The sequence below is a fragment of the Emys orbicularis genome, chromosome 17 (genome assembly GCF_028017835.1).
Source record: "Emys orbicularis isolate rEmyOrb1 chromosome 17, rEmyOrb1.hap1, whole genome shotgun sequence".
Lineage (NCBI taxonomy): Eukaryota > Metazoa > Chordata > Testudines > Emydidae > Emys > Emys orbicularis.
The window spans coordinates 19,908,740-19,932,665 of NC_088699.1; the positions used below are offsets into that span (position 1 = coordinate 19,908,740).

Consider the following 23,926-nt stretch of genomic DNA (forward strand, 5'->3'; position numbering starts at 1 on the left):
GGACAGGGGGGAATTTCACCCGAGATGCCTAGAAGTTTCAATACAGAGCCGTACCAAACCACCCCAGAATGGGATGAGTCAGTGCTTCAGTGCTGCAGTTAGTAAGATAGATGGGTATTTCCGACACCTCCTTTCCCAGCATGTAATATCCCTCGGGCAGGGCTTCCTCGGAGATAGCTGCATTCCTTTTTCAGGCCCTGATCCTGCAGTCGGATCTCCACTGGCAGACCCTGATCAGAATCCTAACAGGGCTGTGGAGGGGCACAGGGGTCTGCTCATGTGGATCTGGTTGCAGCAGCGGGGTCTTTGTTAGTAAATACAGCGTTAGGCTTTCCAAGCCATGACAGCTAATTACCCCATTCCACCTTTCAGTGGGAATGTCTCTTGCTTTAGTGGGTTGCTCTCAGATGCTTAGGGGGCCTACTCCCCCCGTGAGAGTTTTGCATAATTCCTTTTGATTCCAAGCACACATGAAGAAAGGGGACTACACCTCTTACATCTCCTTCAATGTAGGCTTCCCCCCCATCCCCCCAGGAATGGAAGAGCCAGCGAGTCACGGCGATAGATTCAGCGCAAAAGAATCCGCCCCCCCCCCCCCCGCTCCTGCCGGCACAGACCCAAATCAAAGAATGCAAAGCAGTCATGACAGCATTAGTGTCTTTGAGCTCTGCCTCGCCCCATCCCCCTCCTCTACCTGTGTGTCAGCTGCTGAACTCTGCTGTCCCTATCTCTGCACTGTAGAACCCCCCCCCCCCCACTCCGTGATTGAGTCACTTCAAAGTGCTCCCCTCTAATGAGCAATCTGAACCAGAAACAGCTGCAGGAAGGGGATGGGACTAAAAAAATCCTATTTTCTTTCTTTCTTTCGAGTTGGTTTCTCTAACAGTAAAAGGGGACATGAGCTATTTTTCCGCCACGCAAGGCCTGTATACCCCAGCAGAGCGACTCTAACGTTAGCAGAAAACCACTGTCATTAACTAGATCCAGCTGCAGATTAGAACACTAGAGCCAACCATCTGTCCAATCTGACTGGGTCAAACTGGGGGAATGAGGCAGATTCCTGATGGGAGGCAAGAGTCTAGTGGTCAGAAGATGGGCCTGGGAATGAGGACTGCAGCGTTCTGTCTCCTGCTGTGTGACTTTGGAGAAAGCACTTCCCCTCTCTGTAAAATGGCAATAATGATAAATACCTCAGGGGGCAGGCGGGGAGCCTGCATTCATTTATGCTTGTGAAGTGCTTTGAAATCCGCAGATGAAAGGCCCCATACCGGCGCAAAGCACGATTAATCTACAGACAAGCAGGCTGTTCCAATGCAATCCCTGACAACTGTTGTCTGGTGTTTTCATCTTTCCCTGCCCTCTCAATCACCTCCTGTCTCCGGTGAGGACTTCAGCCCCTAATTTGAGGGATGCTTTCTGGAGCTTTTTTCCTTTCTGCATTGAATGCAGCCACCACGCACAGCAGTGGCACTAGGGGCCTGTCACTCCTGTTTCAGGCCTGATTTCAGTGAAGTTACACCAGTGCCTACCTGGAGTAACAGAGTGAAGAATCAAGCCCGGGATCTTTACTGAGATGGACCCAAACCAGACCCGGGGGAGGGGAATTGAATCTCAGCAGCAGCCGAAACGGAAGGGGTCAGTTTATTAACAGGCTGGGCCAGGGCACACATCCCCGCCCCCCGCCTTTCACAGCCCCAGGACTTCCCCTTCAGCCAAAGAGAGAGGCCAAAGCTAGAGCTGGGAGATCAGACCTGTTCCCATGCAAATTCAGTCCTCTCTGTTGAGACAGTGCTAGTCCATCATAAAGGCCGATGGTTGTGATGCAAACCGCTGAGCGCAAGGAGGTGAACCCAGATCCCACCCGACTCATTTCTCAGAGGCCACCAAGCAGCCCTTGGGTGTAATGATTTTCACTCATCATCGACCTGCGACCTTGAGTGGCGAGTCTCTGTGTTTCATTAGGAATCATCTGAAAGAGGCAGTCCACTTTGGGGGGTCAGGTGGTCACCAGAAGAGCCTGAAATCAAGGGGACTCTTTCTTTTCTTCAGTGGGCTTTGGAGCAGGCCCAGAGCGGGATGGGAAGAGAGCAAGTTGCACATTTGCTACATCCTCTTTGTCTCCTTGGCGGAAGCTCTGAACCGGAGCCAGCTCAGTGCTAATGCCCTGTGGTCTGTAGGTGCTCTGATGCAATGCAAGCCAAGCAGGTGATGCCTTTTCTCACTTGCCCTCAGTTCTCCCACCTCAGTGCAGTTTTGTGCTGTGGTAGCAGCAGCTGTATTACTATTGAGATTGGGGGCTTGCAGAGCATTAGCTCTACTAACTCAATTAGCGGGGTCTCACTCTAACCTGGCATGGACCATGTGTATGGATGGAGGAAAAGTCTCTTCACATCTCCGTGCCTCAGTTTCCCTCACTTGTAACGTACGGGTAATACCCACCCAGCTTTGGAAGGCCTGGGAGGAACGGCGCTGTGTACATGCGGAGTATCATTTCTGTTCTGGCTTCCTCTGCCAGCTGTGTGAAGCTTGGATCAGAGTAAAATGTTTCAGCATCCCATGTCACACACGGTCACTTAACAGCTCGCAGTGAGGGCGGCTGTCATCCGAAGCCAAGAGGCCCCCTGCTGTGGTGGATCAATCATGATATAAGGGTGTGGTCTCATTAAGAAGCCTAATGTCCATACCAATTCAAGTTTTGCTAGACCGGCTCGAACCACCTGTCCATCAAATCTGGTATCCTGCCTCCTGCAATGATCAATGTGCATCAGAAGCAGACTGGTACCCTAACATAATGTGCCAGCTTGCATGCTGTCCATGTGACGGGAAGGGAAGTTCCTCCTCATGCCGGTGATCCGTTTACGCCCTGCAGCACAAGCCTGGGGTATTTCCAGGTCGTGCCCACTTCCCTCAAGCAACAATCACAAAATCACTTTGGGGGAAGCTGCTAAAAATTCCATTGTGTTTGCAGTGTCTCCTCAGAACGCTGTGGTGCCTGGATGCAACGTTCCCTGGTTCCACCAAAGCACTGTCACATGGCTTTGGAATGGACCAGGAGAATTAAAGAGGTTGCAACACACAGCTTGTCCTGTTGGGCAGACTCACAACGGTCATAACCCCAGTATTGTACGGTTTATATTACTCTGTTCTATGGCATTCTGGGTTTTTCAGATTTATCATTCCTGGTGAAATTTTTGTAAATGTGTCCATAAAATGTATTTTAAGGATGCACTGCCTGGAACAGTTGTGAAAAGTTCCCCCATGAGGAGATCAAAACCCACAATAATGAGCAGGGTATAAATACCTAGAAAGTTGGAAGCGCATGCAGCTGGATTAGATACAGTAAATAGATCCTGGAGATAGCTAAGCAGATAGATCAGATGCTGGCAGATAGATTAGATAGGAAATCTGTCCTCAACACGGGACTTCTTAATGTTCCAAAATCTGCTAATGAGATGATGCTCCAAGCAAATCAATTAGTGTTTCAGCCTCTTGGGAAACCTGTAATGCCAGCCCGCTGGAGCTGGTGTGAGGAGATGATAGTTTTTGATGACTAAATAACATCAGCTTGCTAAAGTAGCTGGGCATTTGCAGAGATGGTTGTGCTAAAGGCCTGTTCCTGGAGTACCCAGCATGGTTGCACAAGGAGCCCGATCGTCAAGCTCGCTTGTAATGTCTGCTGCGCACGGGCATGTAGCATTAGTGAGTGCAGTGGTGACCTCCTATAGCCCCACATCATGGGATGCCTGGTAAGTGGGGCAAAGGATTCTGGGACATGCCTGAGAACGGAAGGCTGCTGACATTTAAGATGGACATAGGGAAAGTCCTTTGAAGTTGGAATGGGGACAGGTAGGGAACCAGATGGGTCACCAGGTGGATTGGCAAGAAGGCAGGAGAAGTGGAACAGGAACACCTTGGAACAACCCTGAAAACACAATTCATATAGTTTTCTTACTGACTCCAGGTAACCATCCCTCGTGTCAGATACCAAAGAGGAGGCTGCAAAGACAGCCCTGTTGACCTTGACCTTGGAAGGTTTATGCTTGTGTTAAATTATATTTTAGAAGGAAGCTAGGATGCTTAAAGATGTTGATATTAAAGCTGTAATACAAGTAGGGAGGAATCAGATGTAATGGTAGGCTTTGCAATATGTTTGAGGCCTAACAAGACCCAGCAGGTAGCAGTGAGCGTAAGAGTTAGCATGAGTGCTAAGGTCAAAGGATTTAGCAATAAATATCTCGTGATAAACAAGTCAACCGCAAAAGAACAAAACCAACGTATTTCTAATGGAGTTTTGGTATATGTAACCACCAGGTTAACTGCTTTAGCATGTTGGAAATGCATTGATGCAAATCACTTGTATAAGCACACGGAACCCTAATCATGGGCCCTTGGAATACCGTACATGGGCAGGGGGTTGAGACTTAATCTACATATGGCCACCGGACACATGTGGGTGTATAAGAAAGGGGTATAAAACAACATGTAAGTCCAACCTCTGGTGGGCACATTGGGGTGACAGAATGGCGGAAGCCTGGCCTGTCACATCCCGCTTAAGATGTTCTCCACTTCCTGTTCTTCTAGCTTATCTTCACATCTAATAGTCTCCACAAGGTCAGGAGAACGCACAATGCAGGGGATCGTTCTGTTGCATTTATCTTACTCACTTATACTTGTTTGTACTAAACAAAGTTGCCATGTCTCGCTGGGTGTCTCACCAGTCTCAATTCCTATTATACTTCTTTTGGAGCTGCCTGAGTAAAGAATCGGTTATTAGTAACTTGTGCATTTTGGAACCTACATTAATCAAAGGGCTACAGGGGTGCAAGGGGCCTCCTTCACAGGAGTGAATTTTATTCTCTGCGTGTGTCTGACCCTATGAAGTTGTCTGGATCCTCTCTGATTCTGCCACTGACTTTGTATTACATGGTGGTGCTCCCGTAGCAGCGGTTCCTGGTCATGACCGTGTAAACCACGGGATTCTTTGCATGTCCATGGGGCTGCCCATCTGAGATTAGACTCATCTTGCCATTTTTCACTCCCTTGCTGATTACCTTCCCCCAGCTCACATTGCGTGGTGCTGCATTGTCGCTGGCTTTACCGTCTTCAGCAAGTGGGCACTGGGGGGCCAGCAAGGGGGAAGCTATAGCCAGCTCTCCCTCAACACCCAGCCTGAAGATCCGGGGATGGCACAGTCCCTTCTAATTCCTGGGGGAATTTGGCACACAGAGGCCAGATGTGCTAACCCACCTTCAGAGAGGAGTAATGTGCACGTGGAATAGCTCATCAGTGGGTACAAGTTTTCCTAAAGGATCTGCTCTAGGAATTTTTGGGGCAGTTCTCTGGGCTGTGTTATACAGGAGGCCAGACTAGATGGTCACAGTGGTCCCTTCTGGCTTTGGAATCTACGACTAGGGAGAAGTTACTGCTGGGGTCTCCAGAATCCATCCCGGATACTCAGCCCCGTAGTAAAAGGGAGAGTGACACCACCTCAAACCAGCAGGGTCTCTGGAGTCCTTCACTCACGTCCCATCTTTTCTGTTAATGGCCCATTTCTCAGGCGTCCAACTTTCCTCCTGTTGGGATGCAGAATGCTGAATCTACCTTTGAACTCTAGCTGCAAAAGTCTGGGTAAACAGCCAGTAAACAGTGGTCCCCTTATGCTCCTGCATTCCTGAATGTTCCTCTTTCTCAGGCCCGAGAACGGTCACCGAGATGCTTAAATGAGAGGCTGTGTTGCAGCAGTGGGCAAAACACAATGCATTGGCTCTGCTCAAGGCATTAGATTGTAAACTGTTTAGGGCAGAATGCTTCTGTTTGTTCTGTGTTTTTACCACACTCCAGCAGAGTGGGGTCCTGGTCCATGAATGGGGTGACCAGGCATTGCTGCAACAGAAATAACATTGAGGTATCAGCAAATTTAGAGGTAGAGGCACATATTCACCCCTTGCAGGGCTTCCTATGAGGCTGTTGCCACAGAAGATCTGAAGATCCTCTACTGGTTGTGCAGGAGATTGTTCCAAAGCGCCATCCCCAACATCTCTCTCTCTCTCTCTCTCTCTCTCTCACACACACACACACACACACACACACACACACACACACACACACACACACACACACACACACACACACACTACAGTGTCTATAACAGGATTCTTGGGGTTTTTTTGCCCAGCATAAAGGAATTGCAGGGTACTAGGGGAATCAAAGCATCAGCATGAATCTCTCATCGCTGCTGAAGTTAAGGGGTGATTATCTCCGGATAACCTATCAGAATATTAAGCAGCCAATCAAAACAAGCCTCCAAGTCAAAGCAGTTGTAGAATATTCCCTTAATATGTCACAAGTCATTTACCACAAGCAACATGAGAGGGGAGAAAATGTGAAGAGACGACCTCGTCTCCCAGGCCGCAGGACTTAATGAAGCCGTGCATTTGAATGCTTTTGAGTTATTTTAATAGTGTAGGCAGAATCAGGGTTATTAGGCCTTTCTGGGGGATCTACTGAATATACATTGGAGTCTTGCAAGTCTTCTGATTATTTGTAACTTTCTGTACCCAGGCATTCATTCAGAACAACCAGCAGCTTCGACTTCACAGGCTATTCTCTGTTCTCAACTCTTCCTCATACAGCCTTAAGTCATTGGGGTTACAGCTGTGTCACGGGGTGGAATCTGGAGATGAATGTTCATTGACCAGCCTCCAGAGCTTCCTCCAAGTTAAAACCTTTATGAACAAATTGCTCTGGGAGGTTGTCTGGTCTTGTGAACTGGTCACCAGGCAGTCCTGAGTTCTAATCCCACCTCTGGCCATTTTCGATGTAGCCTTCATAGAACCACTTAACTTCTCTACTTCAATTTCCCTATCTGTAAAATAAGATGAAGGCTATTTCTGTATCCACCTATCAATGGTGTTATCAGGAGTAATTTGTTGAGGATTAATTATAGATCAGTAAAAGTGTGCTAGATGCATTACAGAGAAATATTCAAACAGGTTCCCTGCCCTGAAGAGTTTACAATATACATAGTACAATCTGAGCTGAAATATTTTCTATGAGGAATTAATTTCTCTGCAACGTGATGTTTGTTTATCACTTTCATGCTATGACCTGAATAAGTCGATGTTTGTACAGGATGGGACAGATCCACAAGTAGCGTAAATTGGTGGAGCTAGAGCAATTTACACCAGTTGAGAATTTGTCCCATGTATGTAAATGACTATGTAAGTGTTAAATTATATGTATCTATCTATTTATCGATGCCAATTCCAGTAGTATCTATAAGCTAGTAGTATTTTTGCAAATTAAAACAGCAATTCACTCAGCCCAAATCTAGCAGCATCATTTAGAGCAGCCTTCAAGCCCAGGCATTCAGAAACAGGCTGCAGCCCTGCCTCGGCGAGGGGGAGGATAGAGTTTGACAGTATGAAAGAGTAAATCTGTATCCCTTAAAGACAAATCAGTCCACAATGCCGCCACCATCTGTTTGTTCATTTCTCCCATCAGCACCTTTGTGATTTCTTCCATCTTGCCCCTTGAATACAGAACTGCCTGCATGTACCAGTTCGTGAAGCTGCTGTCCTGTCCTCTTTCAAATCCCTCCTCCAGCCCCATTTCTACCACGGTGTCGCTGGGAAACTGACTGCTGATGTAGATGGCTGGGATTTATCTTTGTTAATATATGTAGACATCTTTGCTTAATAATAATAATAATTAATAATAAAGAATAAAACTCAAATCTACCTCTGGCCTCAATCTTCCCATACTTACGCATGACTTTACTGCTGCATGTAGACCCATTCACTTGGGTAGTAAAGTTAAGCACGTATTTGCAGGACCGGGTCCTAACTGTGCACATAGCGGGTCTATCTAACCAAATGTTTCCTATCAGTCTCAGGCCTTGTCTACACTACGGGGGAAGAGTGATCTAAGTTACGCAACTTCAGCTACGTGAATAAGATGTTCTCCACTTCCTGTTCTTCTAGCTTATCTTCACATCTAATGGTCTCCACAAGGTTAGGAGAACGCACAATGCAGGGGATCGTTCTGTTGCATTTATCTTATTCACTTATACTTGTTTGTACTAAACAAAGTCGCCATGTCTCGCTGGGTGTCTCACCAGTCTCAATTCCTATTATACTTCTTATGGAGCTGCACACAGCTCCTTTTTGTGTCAGGACCCCTACAATTACAACACCCTGAAATTTCAGATTTAAATAGCTGAAATCATGAAATTTACGATTTTTAAAATCCTATGACCGTGAAATTGACAGAAATGGACCATGAATTTGGTAGGGCCCTACCTATGGGGCAGGGAGTGTCACATATTCTGGTTTTCCAGACCCTAGCACAAGGGGGCCCTGATGTGATTGGACCCTCTAGGCACTGGCATCATATAAATAAAAATGACAACAGCAGGTCCTTATCTGAAACGCTACCACTAATATGGAACCCACATAATATCTTTAATGTTCTCTTTAGTCCCGTATCTTTGTTGTTTGCTTGAGCATTATACATAAAACCAGACACAGAGCGTGGCATACCACCAAACATGCTGTTGACCTCTCTAGAGCAGTGGCTTTCAACCTGCGGGTCTGCCGACTATGTCTAAGATTTCCAAAGGGATCCGTACTGCTAATTGAAAAAAAAATTTTAGGGGGTCCTCAAATGTAAAAGGTTGAAAACCACTGCTCTAGAGACTGCAGAACCTTATTAGAGGAATGAATATACAAGGTTTTGTAAAAGACTAATCAATTGCTATTCTGTAGCTAAAGGATATTGTAAATGTAAACAATAGCACAGGACTGTGGCTATCAGCAGCCTACAGGTCAGGTGGGCTTGGTTACACCCCCGAGCCTCCTGATTGTGTCCCCCTTGGGGATGGGGGGCCTGCAGTGTTAGTAGGTACATTAGCTAGACTAACCTCTTCTAGGGCCTAATCCAAAGCCCACTGAAGCTTATGGGAGTCTCTCCATGGACTTCAGTGGGCTTTGGATGCATCCCTCAGTGCTTAAGGCCGACATTTCCACTGACACCTAAACTCAGTAGCCATTTGTGAACATGCTGGTCTAAGTGCTCAAGAGATCAGTAAGAAAATACCCGGCCCAGGTGTGTAGCAAGGGAAGAGGAGCCCTGCCCCATCTTCCTTCACATCTAGGCCCCTTTGTTTTTGTTTTTTTAATTTTATTTTTCCTGAGAATGTATCTGTGTTTATTACCACAATAACAAAAACAGGTGAAAATCGGGGCAAAAAACTGTTAATAATTTGTCTAGGTAAATATTGGGGTTTATTTTGATGGACGGAAGGACAAAGGAAAATTTATTCAGTAGATTAATGCTTTGATGAACGGAATTCAGTGTGGTTTGCTGCAGAATTAACACAGAACTCAAAACACAATGCTACCTCAGAATTTAAGAAAACAATATATCGCTAATCCCCAAATAAAACTTTTCATTTGAATAAACAATTTACTGTTGTAGACTTAGAACTATTATCCTATAAAGACATTTAATAATTGGGCCACACCATTTGCAGCGCATACACTCAGCTTCATCCTTTTTTCCTGTTTTTGTTTTTTCAAAACTTTCAAATACTTCCTTGTGTCCTGAAATGTATTCTGATACGGATTTTCTTACCATTTTAGTGTGTCAGATCTTTAAATCGTTATCTGCTAATAGCTTGAAATGTGTACGTGGTAGGCATGAGAGTCATCAGTACATTCAGATGCGCACACACTTCAGAGCTTTGGTACGCGCCTGTTTGTTTATTGTGTGTATCTTTTAGACTAATACATAGCCATATACACACTGGCTAATGTATTATTGTACTACATATATCTCATGCAATGTATTATATTTTCCGAATAAAACAAGTTATTTTTTAGATATCTGAATGATACAAAAGTAGGGTGAAAATTGGAAAAAAGCGAATAATAATTTTGGGAAAACCTGGGATTTTTTTTGGTAAAAATGGGTTTAAACTGAAAACGAAGGGGCTTAATTATAGTGCATCTCTGTTTGTACAGCATCTAGGGGTCATGTCTATGACTAGGGTGCCTAGGTCTTACGGTAACACAAATAAATACTACTACTAATAATTATCATTAATATGCAACACAAGGCAGGAATTGTCCATTTATGAATACCTAGCAGTATATAGATTCATAGATTCATAGATTCTAGGACTGGAAGGGACCTCGAGAGGTCATCGAGTCCAGTCCCCTGCCCGCATGGCAGGACCAAATACTGTCTAGACCATCCCTGATAGACATTTATCTAACCTACTCTTAAATATCTCCAGAGATGGAGATTCCACAACCTCCCTAGGCAATTTATTCCAGTGTTTAACCACCCTGACAGTTAGGAACTTTTTCCTAATGTCCAACCTAGACCTCCCTTGCTGCAGTTTAAGCCCATTGCTTCTTGTTCTATCCTTAGAGGCTAAGGTGAACAAGTTTTCTCCCTCCTCCTTATGACACCCTTTTAGATACCTGAAAACTGCTATCATGTCCCCTCTCAGTCTTCTCTTTTCCAAACTAAACAAACCCAATTCTTTCAGCCTTCCTTCATAGGTCATGTTCTCAAGACCTTTAATCATTCTTGTTGCTCTTCTCTGGACCCTTTCCAATTTCTCCACATCTTTCTTGAAATGCGGTGCCCAGAACTGGACACAATACTCCAGCTGAGGCCTAACCAGAGCAGAGTAGAGCGGAAGAATGACTTCTCGTGTCTTGCTCACAACACACCTGTTAATACATCCCAGAATCATGTTTGCTTTTTTTGCAACAGCATCACACTGTTGACTCATATTTAGCTTGTGGTCCACTATAACCCCTAGATCCCTTTCTGCCGTACTCCTTCCTAGACAGTCTCTTCCCATTCTGTATGTGTGAAACTGATTTTTTCTTCCTAAGTGGAGCACTTTGCATTTGTCTTTGTTAAACTTCATCCTGTTTAACTCAGACCATTTCTCCAATTTGTCCAGATCATTTTGAATTATGACCCTGTCCTCCAAAGCAGTTGCAATCCCTCCCAGTTTGGTATCATCCGCAAACTTAATAAGCGTACTTTCTATGCCAATATCTAAGTCGTTAATGAAGATATTGAACAGAGCCGGTCCCAAAACAGACCCCTGCGGAACCCCACTCGTTATGCCTTTCCAGCAGGATTGGGACCCATTAATAACAACTCTCTGAGTACGGTTATCCAGCCAGTTATGCACCCACCTTAAAGTAGCCCCATCTAAATTGTATTTGCCTAGTTTATCAATAAGAATATCATGCGAGACCGTATCAAATGCCTTACTAAAGTCTAGGTATACCACATCCACAGCTTCTCCCTTATCCACAAGACTCGTTATCCTATCAAAGAAAGCTATCAGATTGGTTTGACATGATTTGTTCTTTACAAATCCATGCTGGCTGTTCCCTATCACCTTACCACCTTCCAAGTGTTTGCAGATGATTTCCTTAATTACTATACTATATGTTTATATAGAGCTATAAATGTGTACAGTGCTTTACAGGAATTAAGAAAAAAGACATGGGGTGAAATCCTGGCTCTGGTTTAGGGCCTACAAGCAGACCTGGCCAACTGACCAGCTCTTCCCGGCAAGGCTATAGAGTAAGACATGATCACTCAAATACTGAGAGGGCCTAGTTTATGAAGGGCTTTATATGCAAGTATGAAGACTTTGACTTGTGGCTTTTGGAATAACAGTAACCATGTAGTTCATGGGAGGCAGGTGCAACCGACTCCCTCAGTCCCCGAGGCGCAAGCAAGGTGTTGTATTCTGCAGCCGTTGTAGCTTGCTGATCAGTCTGAGGGAAGCCCAGTTAGGATTGCCAGCAACCAGATGACTCAGCAACATCATGTCAGAAATGTCATCATATGGTAATACAAACATCATGATGTGTCTTTTTTGCGCTGTGGGACAAATTGCCAAATTACAATGATACTGTGCACGTCTGCAACAGTGTACTTTTCATCCAAGGATCTCAAAGCACTTTACACGCCTCCTTTAATATAGCAAATTAAGTATTGCCAGGCCCAGCGGTTCAAAAATCATGAGTCAGGCCCCCAGAATCATGAGATCACCTTAAAAATTGTGAGATTGGGGTTTCTTTATTTGCATTCTGTTTTGGGGCCTTTAGGGGATACTTTGATCATTTTTTCAAGCTTTTCTCTGCAACCAGGAGAGCTAGAAACTCTTTTTTTTTTTTTTTTTAACGCCGGATGAAATTCCCACTTTTCTGTAGGATTTGAGGCATAAAGAAGAACACCACATATTGCGAGACTCATGACAAAATCATGAGAGATGGCAGCTCTGGGAGGCACCGCAATGTTAAGTGACTTGCTCAAGGTCACCCAGGAAAACAATGGTAGAGACAGGTATAGCATCCAACCCTCCTGGCAGAATCACTAGTCAGCATTTCTTCCCCATAATGGCAACGTTGGATGGGCTTTAGCCATAGTTATAATATCCCAGTATGGTATGGCATGGAAATGAGGAGACTTGGGTTTCATTCTTGCCTTTGTCAACTGAGTGACAGTGGACAAGTCACATAGGCCTGAACTTTTAAAGTGTCCACTCATTTGAGAGGCCTCTATTTTTGGCTGCCCAACTTGAAATGCCCCAGACCTGATTTTCAGAGGTGCTGAGCAATGAAGTTAACAGGAGCCGTGTGCGCTTCACGCCTCTGAAAATGAGGCCCTACACATTTCAAGATGGGCACCCAAAAACTGCAGTGCACTCAGCTCTTTGCACCTCATCTTTCCTTGCTCTACACTACAGTGAGGGGCAATGGTGCTTTTTGAGACCTACAGACAACTGGGGATTTTTTCAAAAGTGCCGAAAGGACTTAGGTGCTTAACAACCAGTGGGGTTTAGCCGCTGACTCCCATAGGCTTCTGTGACAATCCTGCAATGTCAGATGTAAGCGTGATTACGGGATAGTCTCCCGCTGCGACTCCCCTTCACTGCAGCAGGAATCACCCATATGCTAGGACGGGGAGAGGTCCCAGATCAGCCAAGCTATTCAGACACCCAACTCCCATTGCCTGCGAGTGGGTGAGGGTGGGGGTGAGCGAGCGATGGAGGGAGTGGGGCGGGGCCTCAGAGAAGGGGCGGGGCAAGGGTGTTCGGTTTTGTTCGGTCGGAAAGGTGGCAACCCTAACCTGGACCTATGTCCATGGAGGTGGTGGCTGGCCCCAGGTTACACTGCATGGGGGCGTTGTGTGTGTGTGGGGGGGGTCCTTGAGCCCTGGGCTGTGGGGGGAGCAGCTGCAGCTCTGCCAGGAGGCTGTGCTGGTGAGTCAGCACTTGGGCCCAGCTGCTGTGCCCAGAGACCTGCTGGGGGTGGGGGGTGAACCAGCCTCTCTGGGCCCCACAGCCTGGGGGTGACACTGAGAGGAGAGAGGCTGTGAGTATTTGAGGGGGGGCCCCCACTCCTCCACTGAGCCCCTGAGCGGGGCGCACTGGGAAATGGAGTCTTCCTCTGCAGGCTCAGGCTGAGGCCCGCTCGGGTGCAGAACTACCACTCCCACAGTGCCCCGCGCGGGAGAGGCGGGGGGGGCGGTGCCGGAGTGAGGCGCGCGTGCAGGGGGCGTGGCCGCAGGGGGGTTGTCCTCGTCGCGGGCGGCGCGCGCACAGCAGCCGGGTGTGCAGCAGCCGCCGCCGCCGGAGCCGCAGGACCCGCCTCAGCCGGAGCTGCCCCGCCGCCGCCGCCGCGCGCTCAGGGAGCCGCCCGCCGCCGCCGCCTCTCCCTCCGCTTCGCCCGCGAGCCCAGCCCCGCTCCGACCCGCCCCGGCCGGGAAGATGGTGGACCGCGAGCAGCTGGTGCAGAAAGCCCGGCTGGCCGAGCAAGCCGAGCGCTACGATGACATGGCGGCCGCCATGAAGAACGTGAGTCCTGCCTCCCCTCCCCCGCTGGGCGCTCACCCCAGGGCGTGGGGGCCCCCAGCCCCGCCTTTCCGGGGGGGCCTGGCGGGCACCGTTGGGGGCTGCCGCCGGTCCCCCCCCGGACAGCGGCCCCCCGAGCTGGCGCTGAGCGAGTCTCCGGCTCCCCCTAGAGCTGAGCGTGGGTCGTGGTTTGGGGGGTCCCCCCTCAGCTAACGGGGTTACCCCCCCGCAAATGGCCTGTCAGGCTTGTGCCCCCTTTTGCTCTTCCCTTCGAGCACCCCACCCCCCTTCCTGGGCGGGGCGGGGCTCCCCGGCTATTGTCCCTTCACCCCTTCCCGGGGGCGGGGGGGTCTCTGGGGTCGCTTTCCCTCCCTGTCTGTTTTCGGGGTTTGATTCATTGGGCCTGGGGGGGCATTGTCCCCCTCTGGGGTGGGGGTGTCATGGGGAAGCGCTAGAGGGGACACGCGTAGGAGAGGGGAAACCTCCACGTATTGCTTCTCTGTGGGTGACTTATGGCTAAGCTCTTCCATGCCATGTGTTTGGAGGGGGGTTTGAGGGGGGTGAGTTAGTCCTGGCTTCCCCAAAGGGGTCTAAAGAGCACTGGAGCTGTAGAGCTGCAGTTGCTTTTTTCCCCTTCCTCGCCCTCCCTTGTATCTGGGCGGTGCCGCTCCCTGCCAGCTTTTCCCATTAACTCAGCTAGTCTGTGCCCCCCCTACACACATCCTCCATCATCCTCTGCCACCTCCCTTAAACTGCTTCTCCTGACAGGTCTCAGGGAGCCGCCTTCTGGAACCTGAGATCTTTGGATTGTACCTATAAAACCTCATCTTAGAGATTTACATGCATGTTGTCTCTAGCACCTGATCTCACTGTATCATTTAAATTGCTTTCTCAGAGGTCACAGTGCTGCTCAGGGGAATTCATAATTGTGTGTGTCATTTATATAAAATCACACTGAGGGATTTTTATGCATGTCTTTCACTATAGCTATTAAACACCTCCCAGTTTCTCTCATGCATCCCTTTTTCATGTCTTCTGTCCTGTATTGTCCTGTATTTGGGAAGAGCATATACATGTCTTTTCAATGATCTAAGTTTGTTTATTTTGTATTATGTTTGTTTCAAGATTTATGGATTTAGCCTTATTTTCATTTTACACTCTTAAAATAAAGACACTGCATTTATCAGACTGATCTGATTTGTGATACTTAATGTTCCTTATTAATAAGTGCAGACATCATTTGGAAATCAATAAGTAAGAAATCACTCTGATCTGATCTTGCAAACAAAGCAATCGTGGGAGGCAGTATCAAGTCATTCCAGAAGATTCTGCATTTGTCATATTGCAGAGAGGCTAGACTGGGTGGAGGGAGGGAGGGGTTGCTTTAAAGGGGAAAACTGTTCTTTATATTTGCCTTGTTAGTCAGGTCTGAGCCTTTAAGAGAAGCTGGGGTGTCCTCCCTTGCTGAAGAAAAGTGAATGCTGATCTTGGAATGTCGCAGTCTGTCTAGGATGCAGCTCTCTGTGCCTATATTGCACCATTTTGTCAATAATCTTGCATTTTTTGAACAGACAGAACTGTCAAAACCTGACTGAGAATGGGGAAGGAGGAGGTATATCAAATGAAATACGGAAAAATCAGAATAAGATATTAGCTTGACAGTACTCAATGATTCTAATATCTGATGTTCCTCTCTACTGCAATATGAATTTTATACAGGTGTGTGTCTATACTGATCGCTTCACTTATCAGTTTAAGGCAGCGGCTTGCTAGGAGTGCAAGTATTACACCTTATTTTATATGGGTAATGTATCTATTACTATGGCAAAGCAGACTGTAATGTGGCTGAGGACATAACAAGCAGTAGCCTTATTGCAGTATTTCCATTCCTGCAAAAACTTGACTAGCACTCTTACACCAGTTCTAGATTTAAAAGAAAAATTCTCATGTCATCTAGGAGAGGGTTAACCTTTTATTGGCCATCCCTGAAACAGCAATCTGGGATAATGCTGCATCTCCAGTTGATGCAGTTCAGCCATTAGAAACTGATTCACACTGAGACTGTTTGTGCTAAAGCCTCTGACCTGCAGCAAACAAAAAGAAGAGCTTTGTTCTTACAATACTTGTAAAATATTGCTTAAATTTGAGCTCCATTCCATCAGTGGACTTGTCACATTTAGTTATGCCTGATACTTGTCCCATCCCATCCCCCAACTCCAATTGTGCAGGAGGCTTGTGACCTCACACTCATTTCCGTAGCAACACACATTGATGTGTCTCTCAATGAAAGAAGCTGCGATGCACCCAGGTGGTAGCAAAGAGGATGCCAATTGCATATATTCAAGGTAATGCTGAAATGTAATAGTGCAGTGATCCAACTGGATTGATAGTCCCCTCAGAAAACTACTATTAGGTCTTTTTCAGTTGTCCTTCCACAATTGGTGCCTACCACGTCCTGACAGGCAAATAACGAGCTTTATTACATCAAAATTTCATATTTGCTTCCTGTTGTACAAAGCAGTTTTTATGATAAAACGTTAAATATTTGCGGTGGCTGTTCTGTTAATAGAAACTCTTAAGTAGAGAGCAATAGCTAATAGTGAACAATAGATACTTGAAGTATAATTGCTTTTTTAAATGACAATTCAAAAATTTAATTTTATCAGTAACTTAATGACTGATTGTATGTGATGCAGCTTCCAGTTACCTAATTAAATGAGCCCAACACATCCTTTTGGGAGATCTTAAATGCAGCCTTTCTATTAAGGGGTTCAGAATCAGTTTGGTACAGTAGAATCCTTCTGATTAAATCACTCACTGGGTAACCCATCATTGCAAGGAGAATGTACTCTTGAAGCCTTCTGAAAAAGCTTAAAAAGAAAAATGTACTGAATGAAAATGCAGTCATCTTATTATTCAGTGTTTTAACACTTGACTTTCTAGTAGGAACCATCTTTATTAAAAGCAGGATTTTTAACTTGCTAAAACCACTTAACCCATTGATGCACTTAGACAGGGCATATGCAAACAGAACGTGTTAGTGATTCTGTTTAAGCAGGTTAGTATTAGGGCTAGTCTCACTACCCACCCGGATCGGCAGGTAGAAATCGATCTCTTGGGGATCGATTTATCGCGTCTCATCTAGACGGATAAATCGATCCCCGAATCGACGTGCGTACTCCCACCTCTTCAGGAGGAGTAAGCGCTGTTGACGGAGCCGCGGCGGTCGATTTGCTGCCGTCCTCACAGCGGGGTAAGTCGAATAGGATACATCGAATTCAGCTACGCTATTCCCGTAGCTGAATTTGCGTATCTTAAATCGATTCTCCTCCCACCCACCCCCCAGTGTAGACCTAGCCTTACTGTTTAGACTTTGAGCTCATTAGGCTTATTGAGATGTCCCAGTAAAGTGGAGTATACTGTGTTGCATTTGCCATGGAGGATCAGGATACAATTATATTCTTATAAGGCTCTTGATTGGTCTCTCTGTGTATAGTCTCTGTATTCTTCTAACTATTCAGTCAGTCATAATGTCAACTCGTAGCTTGATTTCTAAAAAGCCAGCTAGAGAAGGTTGGAGGTTCTCCCTGAGTAGGCTACTAAGACTCTGAACAGAACATCAGTACGGGCACTTAGGAACCCTGTCAGTGCCTTAAGTGGAAGTGAGCTGTTTTTTGCTCTGAATTGGGTCTCTAGGAGGCTAACCTAACCTAGCTTAAAGCTTGCTGTTATATAGCTGCTTATGCCACGAGAGAGAAATCAATATCCATTAGCTGTAATGGAATGGTGACGCCTTTGCAGGCTTTTCAGAGGTGGAGTCCTTCCAACCATCCAAGTCATGTGATGCTTGGGGAATTGTTTCTGCCTTTGGGGGGGCACTTCTATACTATAGTTTTCAGCCTTATCATTCCACCCGTCCTGCCAGACGGAGGTGACTTTCAGTGAACACTGACTATCTGTAAGAAACTCACTTTTGAAGGGCAGTTTTTGGCAGCATTTTAAGGCTTCAGGTCTTTGTATTCAGTGTTCTGTGAGCAATATTTTTATAGGGACTGCATTTATGCAGCATGTAACAAGAGCAGTCCAAACGATCTCCCTGGTTGTGTCTAGCTTCAGTCACATCTTGTCTCCTATAAAAATTTGTCATCTCCAAGGAAATTCAATTATGCCATTTTAATACTGAATCACCTTCATATTTGCTACATTGAGAGAAATTTACCAGTCTTCACTTAACTAAATTAACAAATCCAGCAGTAGACTTTTCGGGGATGGAAAGTTCAGGGAAACTAATAAATCCTATATGATTGTTTCTCTCAAAGCAGGTGTCCAAAATATTATTGTTACAGGAAATCATTAAGCTGTGTCTAAACCCACACACACAAGTTGATAGAATGGATTTAGGTGTGGCTTTAAAAGTTTTCAACAAATGTCTCTTGTTGGCTGACTCCCTGGTTACTTGATTCCGGGCATCTAAATGTCTGTATTACATAATAGTATTAGGCTCTAGTGTGATAGACTAGGAGTAATCTATAGTAGTATAACTGTACATAGTGTTATACAAATAGATAAATATCAGAGATTACTGCTGCTTGGAGTTTACAATCTCTACTGGATCAAGAACATAACACTAGTAGGCCACAGTGAGTGGGGAGGACATCAGTAAACACGAAGTACAAAATGTTCTTGGGGGAGGGGTTTGTACCTATTTCGGCTGTACTCAGTTTGAGTGAATAATTTGCAAGTTTCTCATTGGTCCTGAAAAGCTCAAATTTTAATCATGTAACATATGTTTGGCTTATCGGAAGGCCTCACGGAAGAGCAAAAATACTAGAAAGGGCTATGGAAGAGTGGTTGACTAATATTGGAGAGGCTGTTCCAGTCTTAACTGTCAACATGGGGGAAAAACCTACTGAGTGCGGAATGACTAGGAGGAGTGAATTGGTAGGCATAGGGAAGGAGAAAACTAGAGCAAATATGTGATCTGGAATGGAGCTGTGTAGAACCTGGACTGTGAAGATGACTAATTTTTAAATCTTTTTGGCTTCCCCAAACTCAAGGGAAGTGAGAGAGTGCGGGAGGTGATTGTAACCACATCTCGGAGGGGAGCACAATGAGAAGTAGGGGATTCACAGGGGAAGTGGCTGCAGAGGATCAAACAGGAGGTCACATTGGAAATGTTCTTGGTATCAGGACAGAGTACCATCTACTGATGTATACTGAAGTAGTAAGATTATAATGATAGGCACTAAGGGCAGAATCAAGATTAGCGTATAGCAGACAGCAAGTAGTCTTAATATGACTTCTAGAGAAATCTAGACCATTATGGTTGTGTAGCTAAAGTCTTAAATGTGAAAGAGCCAAAGCTGTTCGCATAGGCACAAGGGGCATAGTTAAAGTTCTATATATTACAACTCTTCCCTGTAACCTTAGCACCTGTTAACGTGTGCTAGTCTGTTAGGATTTCGTGAATACCATTCATCTTTTTTATACACATGGTATCCACAGCATTCATTGTGGCTAGCTCACCGGTGAGTGAACTAATGTTACTAAGGATCCTCGCTGAAGTTCTCTGAATTCTGCAGTTGCAAAAATCCTCATGTGGCTCTTTTTGCTGAGGTGATACAGGTGTTGGCCATCTTGGTTCCTGTCTGCCACAAGAAGGGGTCTTTCAGCGGGCATGCATCATAACTGAGTGAGGTTGCTATGAGCCCTAAGAAGGGGCTTCCAAATAGTTAGGCTTCTGACAAGATACTGAGCTTCTGAGCCTGATATGCCAGCACTCCACTCCCTGTAAATTGTAAGCTTCTCTTAAGGTTTAACTTATGCAGCTGTCTTTTTTTTTCTCTGAACCCCTTTGAATTTCTGGTCCCATGTTTTCCTGCTGTTGCCTTGCATGATTTCAGTGCAGCCACAAAAGGGGTCATGGTACACTGACCTTAAATGCTATGGCAAAGCTACCAAATTCTTTATGGAACACCAGTATTGGATGCTGTGGCAAATTGGGCAGCAGCCTGAACTGTGTGGGGCATAATTTTACTGGCTGAACTAGCTAAAAATGAAGAAAAATCAGTTTCTGAATGTTTGGCTACCTATTTTATGCAGCTGCGGGAATTGAGAGAGACAGCGGTGGAATCTGCGTGTGGAAAGCTATGCCATAATTGTAGCCTCTTTCACTTTCTGATTTTTGTGCACTTACATTTGTAATACAAATGGTAGACTGACATAAAAAAAAATTCTGTATCTAGAAGGGATCTGCTAATTTGTTATCATGTAATTCCCTCAAGCTGTCGGCAATAACACTCGTGTAGGTACTTCTTGGTATTGCTCAGAGAGTTGGAATAAGTTGTAATCTGGAAGAAACAGGTGGTGCAACACTCAAACTCTCTAACCCAACTAATGAAGTATTTGTTTGCTTCAATGTAGACTAAGACTTACAAAAAGAAACAAGGTAACCCAATAGAGCCACAGACCATCCTACTGTCATTGAGGGTTAGTCTATATTTTTATAACATTAAAATAGGTAAATACAACCCATGGGTTAGTGGTGATCTTCTCTGTGCCCAGTCCACAGATGATGCAGTTGTGTTACAACTCTCTGCTTGAAAGCCTGGCTCATGTCTCAGGTAGAGACAGACTGTTAGCTTTGGAGTCCTTGGGTCTACCAAGATGTTTGCCTTAGCAAACATAGCTACTCTGTTGCATATCTGCCTTAAGTACTTTGTTCAAAGCTGTGTACTGAGTGGCTAGTTGACACTTTGGTTTTGCCCATGTTCAAATCCGGTTGGTGATGCCACACCCACAGCTCCTTTCACAGAATAGGTAACCACACACCACTGTGTAAATAAAATGGGAGCAGGAAATCTCTCTAAAAACTGGCCATCATCTTCAGCAGCCAAAGCCTGGAGTCTTCTCCACTTGCTTCCTCCCAGCAGAACTCCCCTGACTTTAGTTCTTTAACATGTACATCTTGGAAAAACCTACAGATTTATTTGCAAGACAGAAGAAACGCACTGGATTTGCTTTTGAAGTATATACCTGGCTGCCATACTCAGCAGCACTTCAGTACAAGTAGCTCAGCTAACAGTAATATAAAACAATGAGTGGTTATGATAAGGTGCATAGATTTTTGAATCTGAATAACACTGTAACATAGCAAGGCAGGGCTAGATGTAGACAATGTCTCCTTAGATAAAGGAAACTCCGCAGGTAGTCAGGCACTGTCGGTGGTGACTGGGTGCAAGAGTGAGGAGGCTCTGTCAAGGTGAGTGTAGCATTACTCTTGGGACTTGCTGGAGCAAATCACCCTGCCAGTTAAGGATGGCTGGTTTACAAGAGCTGGAGACTCTTGCAGAAGACTGCAAAAAGCTTCACCACGACCTACATATAAAATCCGTACTTGGTGTACGGACCCTGTAAAGGTGTGGAGGTCACCCCAATGTACCCCCTGCAGTCAGGTGCAGGCCGCAGGTGATCCCTGCCTCTTGTTTATACCCAGGTGAAAGAAAACAGTCCAAGCAGGCTTTCCAGTGTTAAAGTGCCCTCTTTAGAAGGTTGTGTCTCCATTAATGGAAAATGACAACACAACAACCAAAAGCTTTACTCAGTTGCTCCAATGACAACACACCACCCTTGAGTACCCCTAGGCTGGATTCCCTTCCTGGAGCTTGGGTTTCTGCTAGGCATTCAGCCACATGCCAGTCTTCCCCTTCCCCCCCCCCCCCCCCAATGGTGTGTTTTTTGCTGAGCAACTCCCTAGTAGCTCCTCAGGGGGTCCCACACCCACTTCATTCTCCTGGACTGCTTTGGTCCCTTGCCTTGGGAGCACCTTCTCTCTGGACCTGTTGCTCTGTTCTCCAGGGAGACACCATGGGGAGTAGCTTCCTAACCAGCTGCCCTGAGGAAGAACCTTTCTGCTCTGGGGCTAGACTGAGTTCTCATAAGCCTTCATTAGGTAAGGAGCACCTAGACCTAATAAACTGCTGCCCAACTGGTTAGGCAATTAACTATCCATAGGTGGATCTGAGCTGGCTCATTCTCCTTAGAGCCTGTCACAGGTCAGCTGGATGCTGCCCTCCCCTCCCTACCCATCAGACCCTTTTTGTCCTTGCCGTAGTCTTGACTGGCATACTGGTGACACATCGGTCATTCTTCCAAAACAGCGAAGTTACAGCAGAGGCTGCTAAATGCAATTAGAAGAAAAATGTTCTGTCAAACACTCAGTCCCACAAACAGCTATAGAAACAGCAATCTAAATTGATCACAGAATTCCTTATGCGACCTTAACACCCTACTTCCACACAGACCATTAATCAGAAAACTCCCTGCAAATGGACCACTAAAGGGTCGCAGGCTGGAAGATTCCGTTGTGGGTGGGTCAGCTTTTGTGGCCTGCATCATGCGGGAGGTCAGACTAGATGACCATATTGGTCCCTTCTGACCTTAAAGTCTATGAGTCTATGAGTCTATAAAGCACATCCTATTGAGTCTTCATGCTATCTTGAAACATGCATTATTTGACACCTTTGCTGCTGTTGGTTTGTCCTATCTGGCTTAAACTGAGGACTCCATTTTGCCCCATGGCTTTTGGCCAAACTGGTTTCACTATCCACAAACAGACACTGTGGATGATACCTACAAGAGAAGTTATCAAAGTTGAGGGGGGAGGCATTGAGGTTAAAGTCCAGTATCCTGCTGAGAGACCTAATGTACACCACTCTCAGTGCGGGAAGGTTGCTCCTCATGTTGCTAGCATGTTATTGTCTGTGGACCCTGCTTGTGGTAGGGCTTAGGTGGTGTCAGGCGGGATAAGGGAAAGCATCCAGTTTATCTTGGGCTCAGCTGCTGGGACTAGGAATTTTTCTCTTAGGCTTCTGGCTCCCCAGTTGTTGCCGCTCTTTGCCGGAGACACATGTCTCTCCTGCTGCTGGCTGTAAGCAGATCTGCTTTGCTTTCACCTCAGAGGCTATAAACAGCATAATTTCCCATAGCTATAAGGTACCACACAGCTCTTTCTAAGCAAGCATATTTATTCTTCAGGTGAAAGCATTACAGAGAGAACCTAGTAAAACAATAAAGAACCTACATGTGTGCTAATAAGCTTACCAGAAATCATGCCCTAAGTCCCACAAGGGCTCTGGTAGGAGTCAGTCCTTCAACCCCACATAGGGGATTTTCCTCTTGTTACAAGTTCATAACACCTTTCGCTCAGAACAGAAACCCATTGTGAATCAGTCCCTCCTTTATACAGTTTGGGCCTTCAACCTTGGGTCCCTGGGAACAGGTAATCAGCACACAATGGATTTCTCCTCAAGCATAGCTTCAAAAGGTTGGCTCTGGAGGTGGGAATTTGCATTCACCTCCTCCAAGTATGTCCTAGGAAACCCACTCAAATGTTCATTCTTATCTGGCACATTGGGTCCCAGAATTTAACATTTAATCATGTCTCCCCCTAGAGATGTTGCATACAATGACAATAATACACAAACATTTGCATTTTTCATACTAGGTCACACTAGGGGGAATCTCACAGCTTTCCCTGTCTTTCTGCTTTGCTTCCCTTCAGAGTACTCCTTTACCTGGACTTTCATGTCTCTTCCTCCCTACCCATGCATTTTTTTTGGAGGTCTTCAGATCCCTACTCTCTACTGCCACTCAAAACTTTCCTAGATGCAGAAGAGTGAAAATGGTTCAATTCTGGTCAGTGTCACCACTGCTGTTAATGCAGTCTAACAGCATTTTTGGAAAAAAAATAGCAATATTGCGGGGGTCTTCTGTTTAGTCATTTGTAATTCTCACAATGTATCCCCTTAGCAGCCGTAAAAAACACATTCTGCTGCTATTTGGTGCACCGGATAGAGGAGTGGAGAGACTCCTTACTCTGTCACTTCAAGAAAAAAATCTAGGAGCAGTAGAGTGAAATGAATTAGATGGCTCAACTTTAGGGCTGTTTTGTTGGGAAGCAGTGAAACTGACCAAGGTCATGCTTGTTTCAAGCTGCTGCTCTCCAACTCATGGGTCTGTTACTTGCTA

At 45.7% G+C, this 23,926-nt stretch overlaps 1 protein-coding gene across 1 annotated transcript in view; it reads left to right on the forward strand.

Moving 5' to 3' along the window:
* Nucleotides 1-13,804: 13,804 nt before the first annotated feature.
* YWHAG (tyrosine 3-monooxygenase/tryptophan 5-monooxygenase activation protein gamma) overlaps nt 13,805-23,926 on the forward strand; it is a 32,939-nt gene continuing 22,817 nt past the window's right edge. Inside the window, exon 1 of the mRNA XM_065418186.1 lies at nt 13,805-13,900. Coding sequence (XP_065274258.1) covers nt 13,814-13,900 — 87 coding nt within the window. The 5' untranslated portion in view covers nt 13,805-13,813. The remainder of the gene's footprint in view (nt 13,901-23,926) is intronic.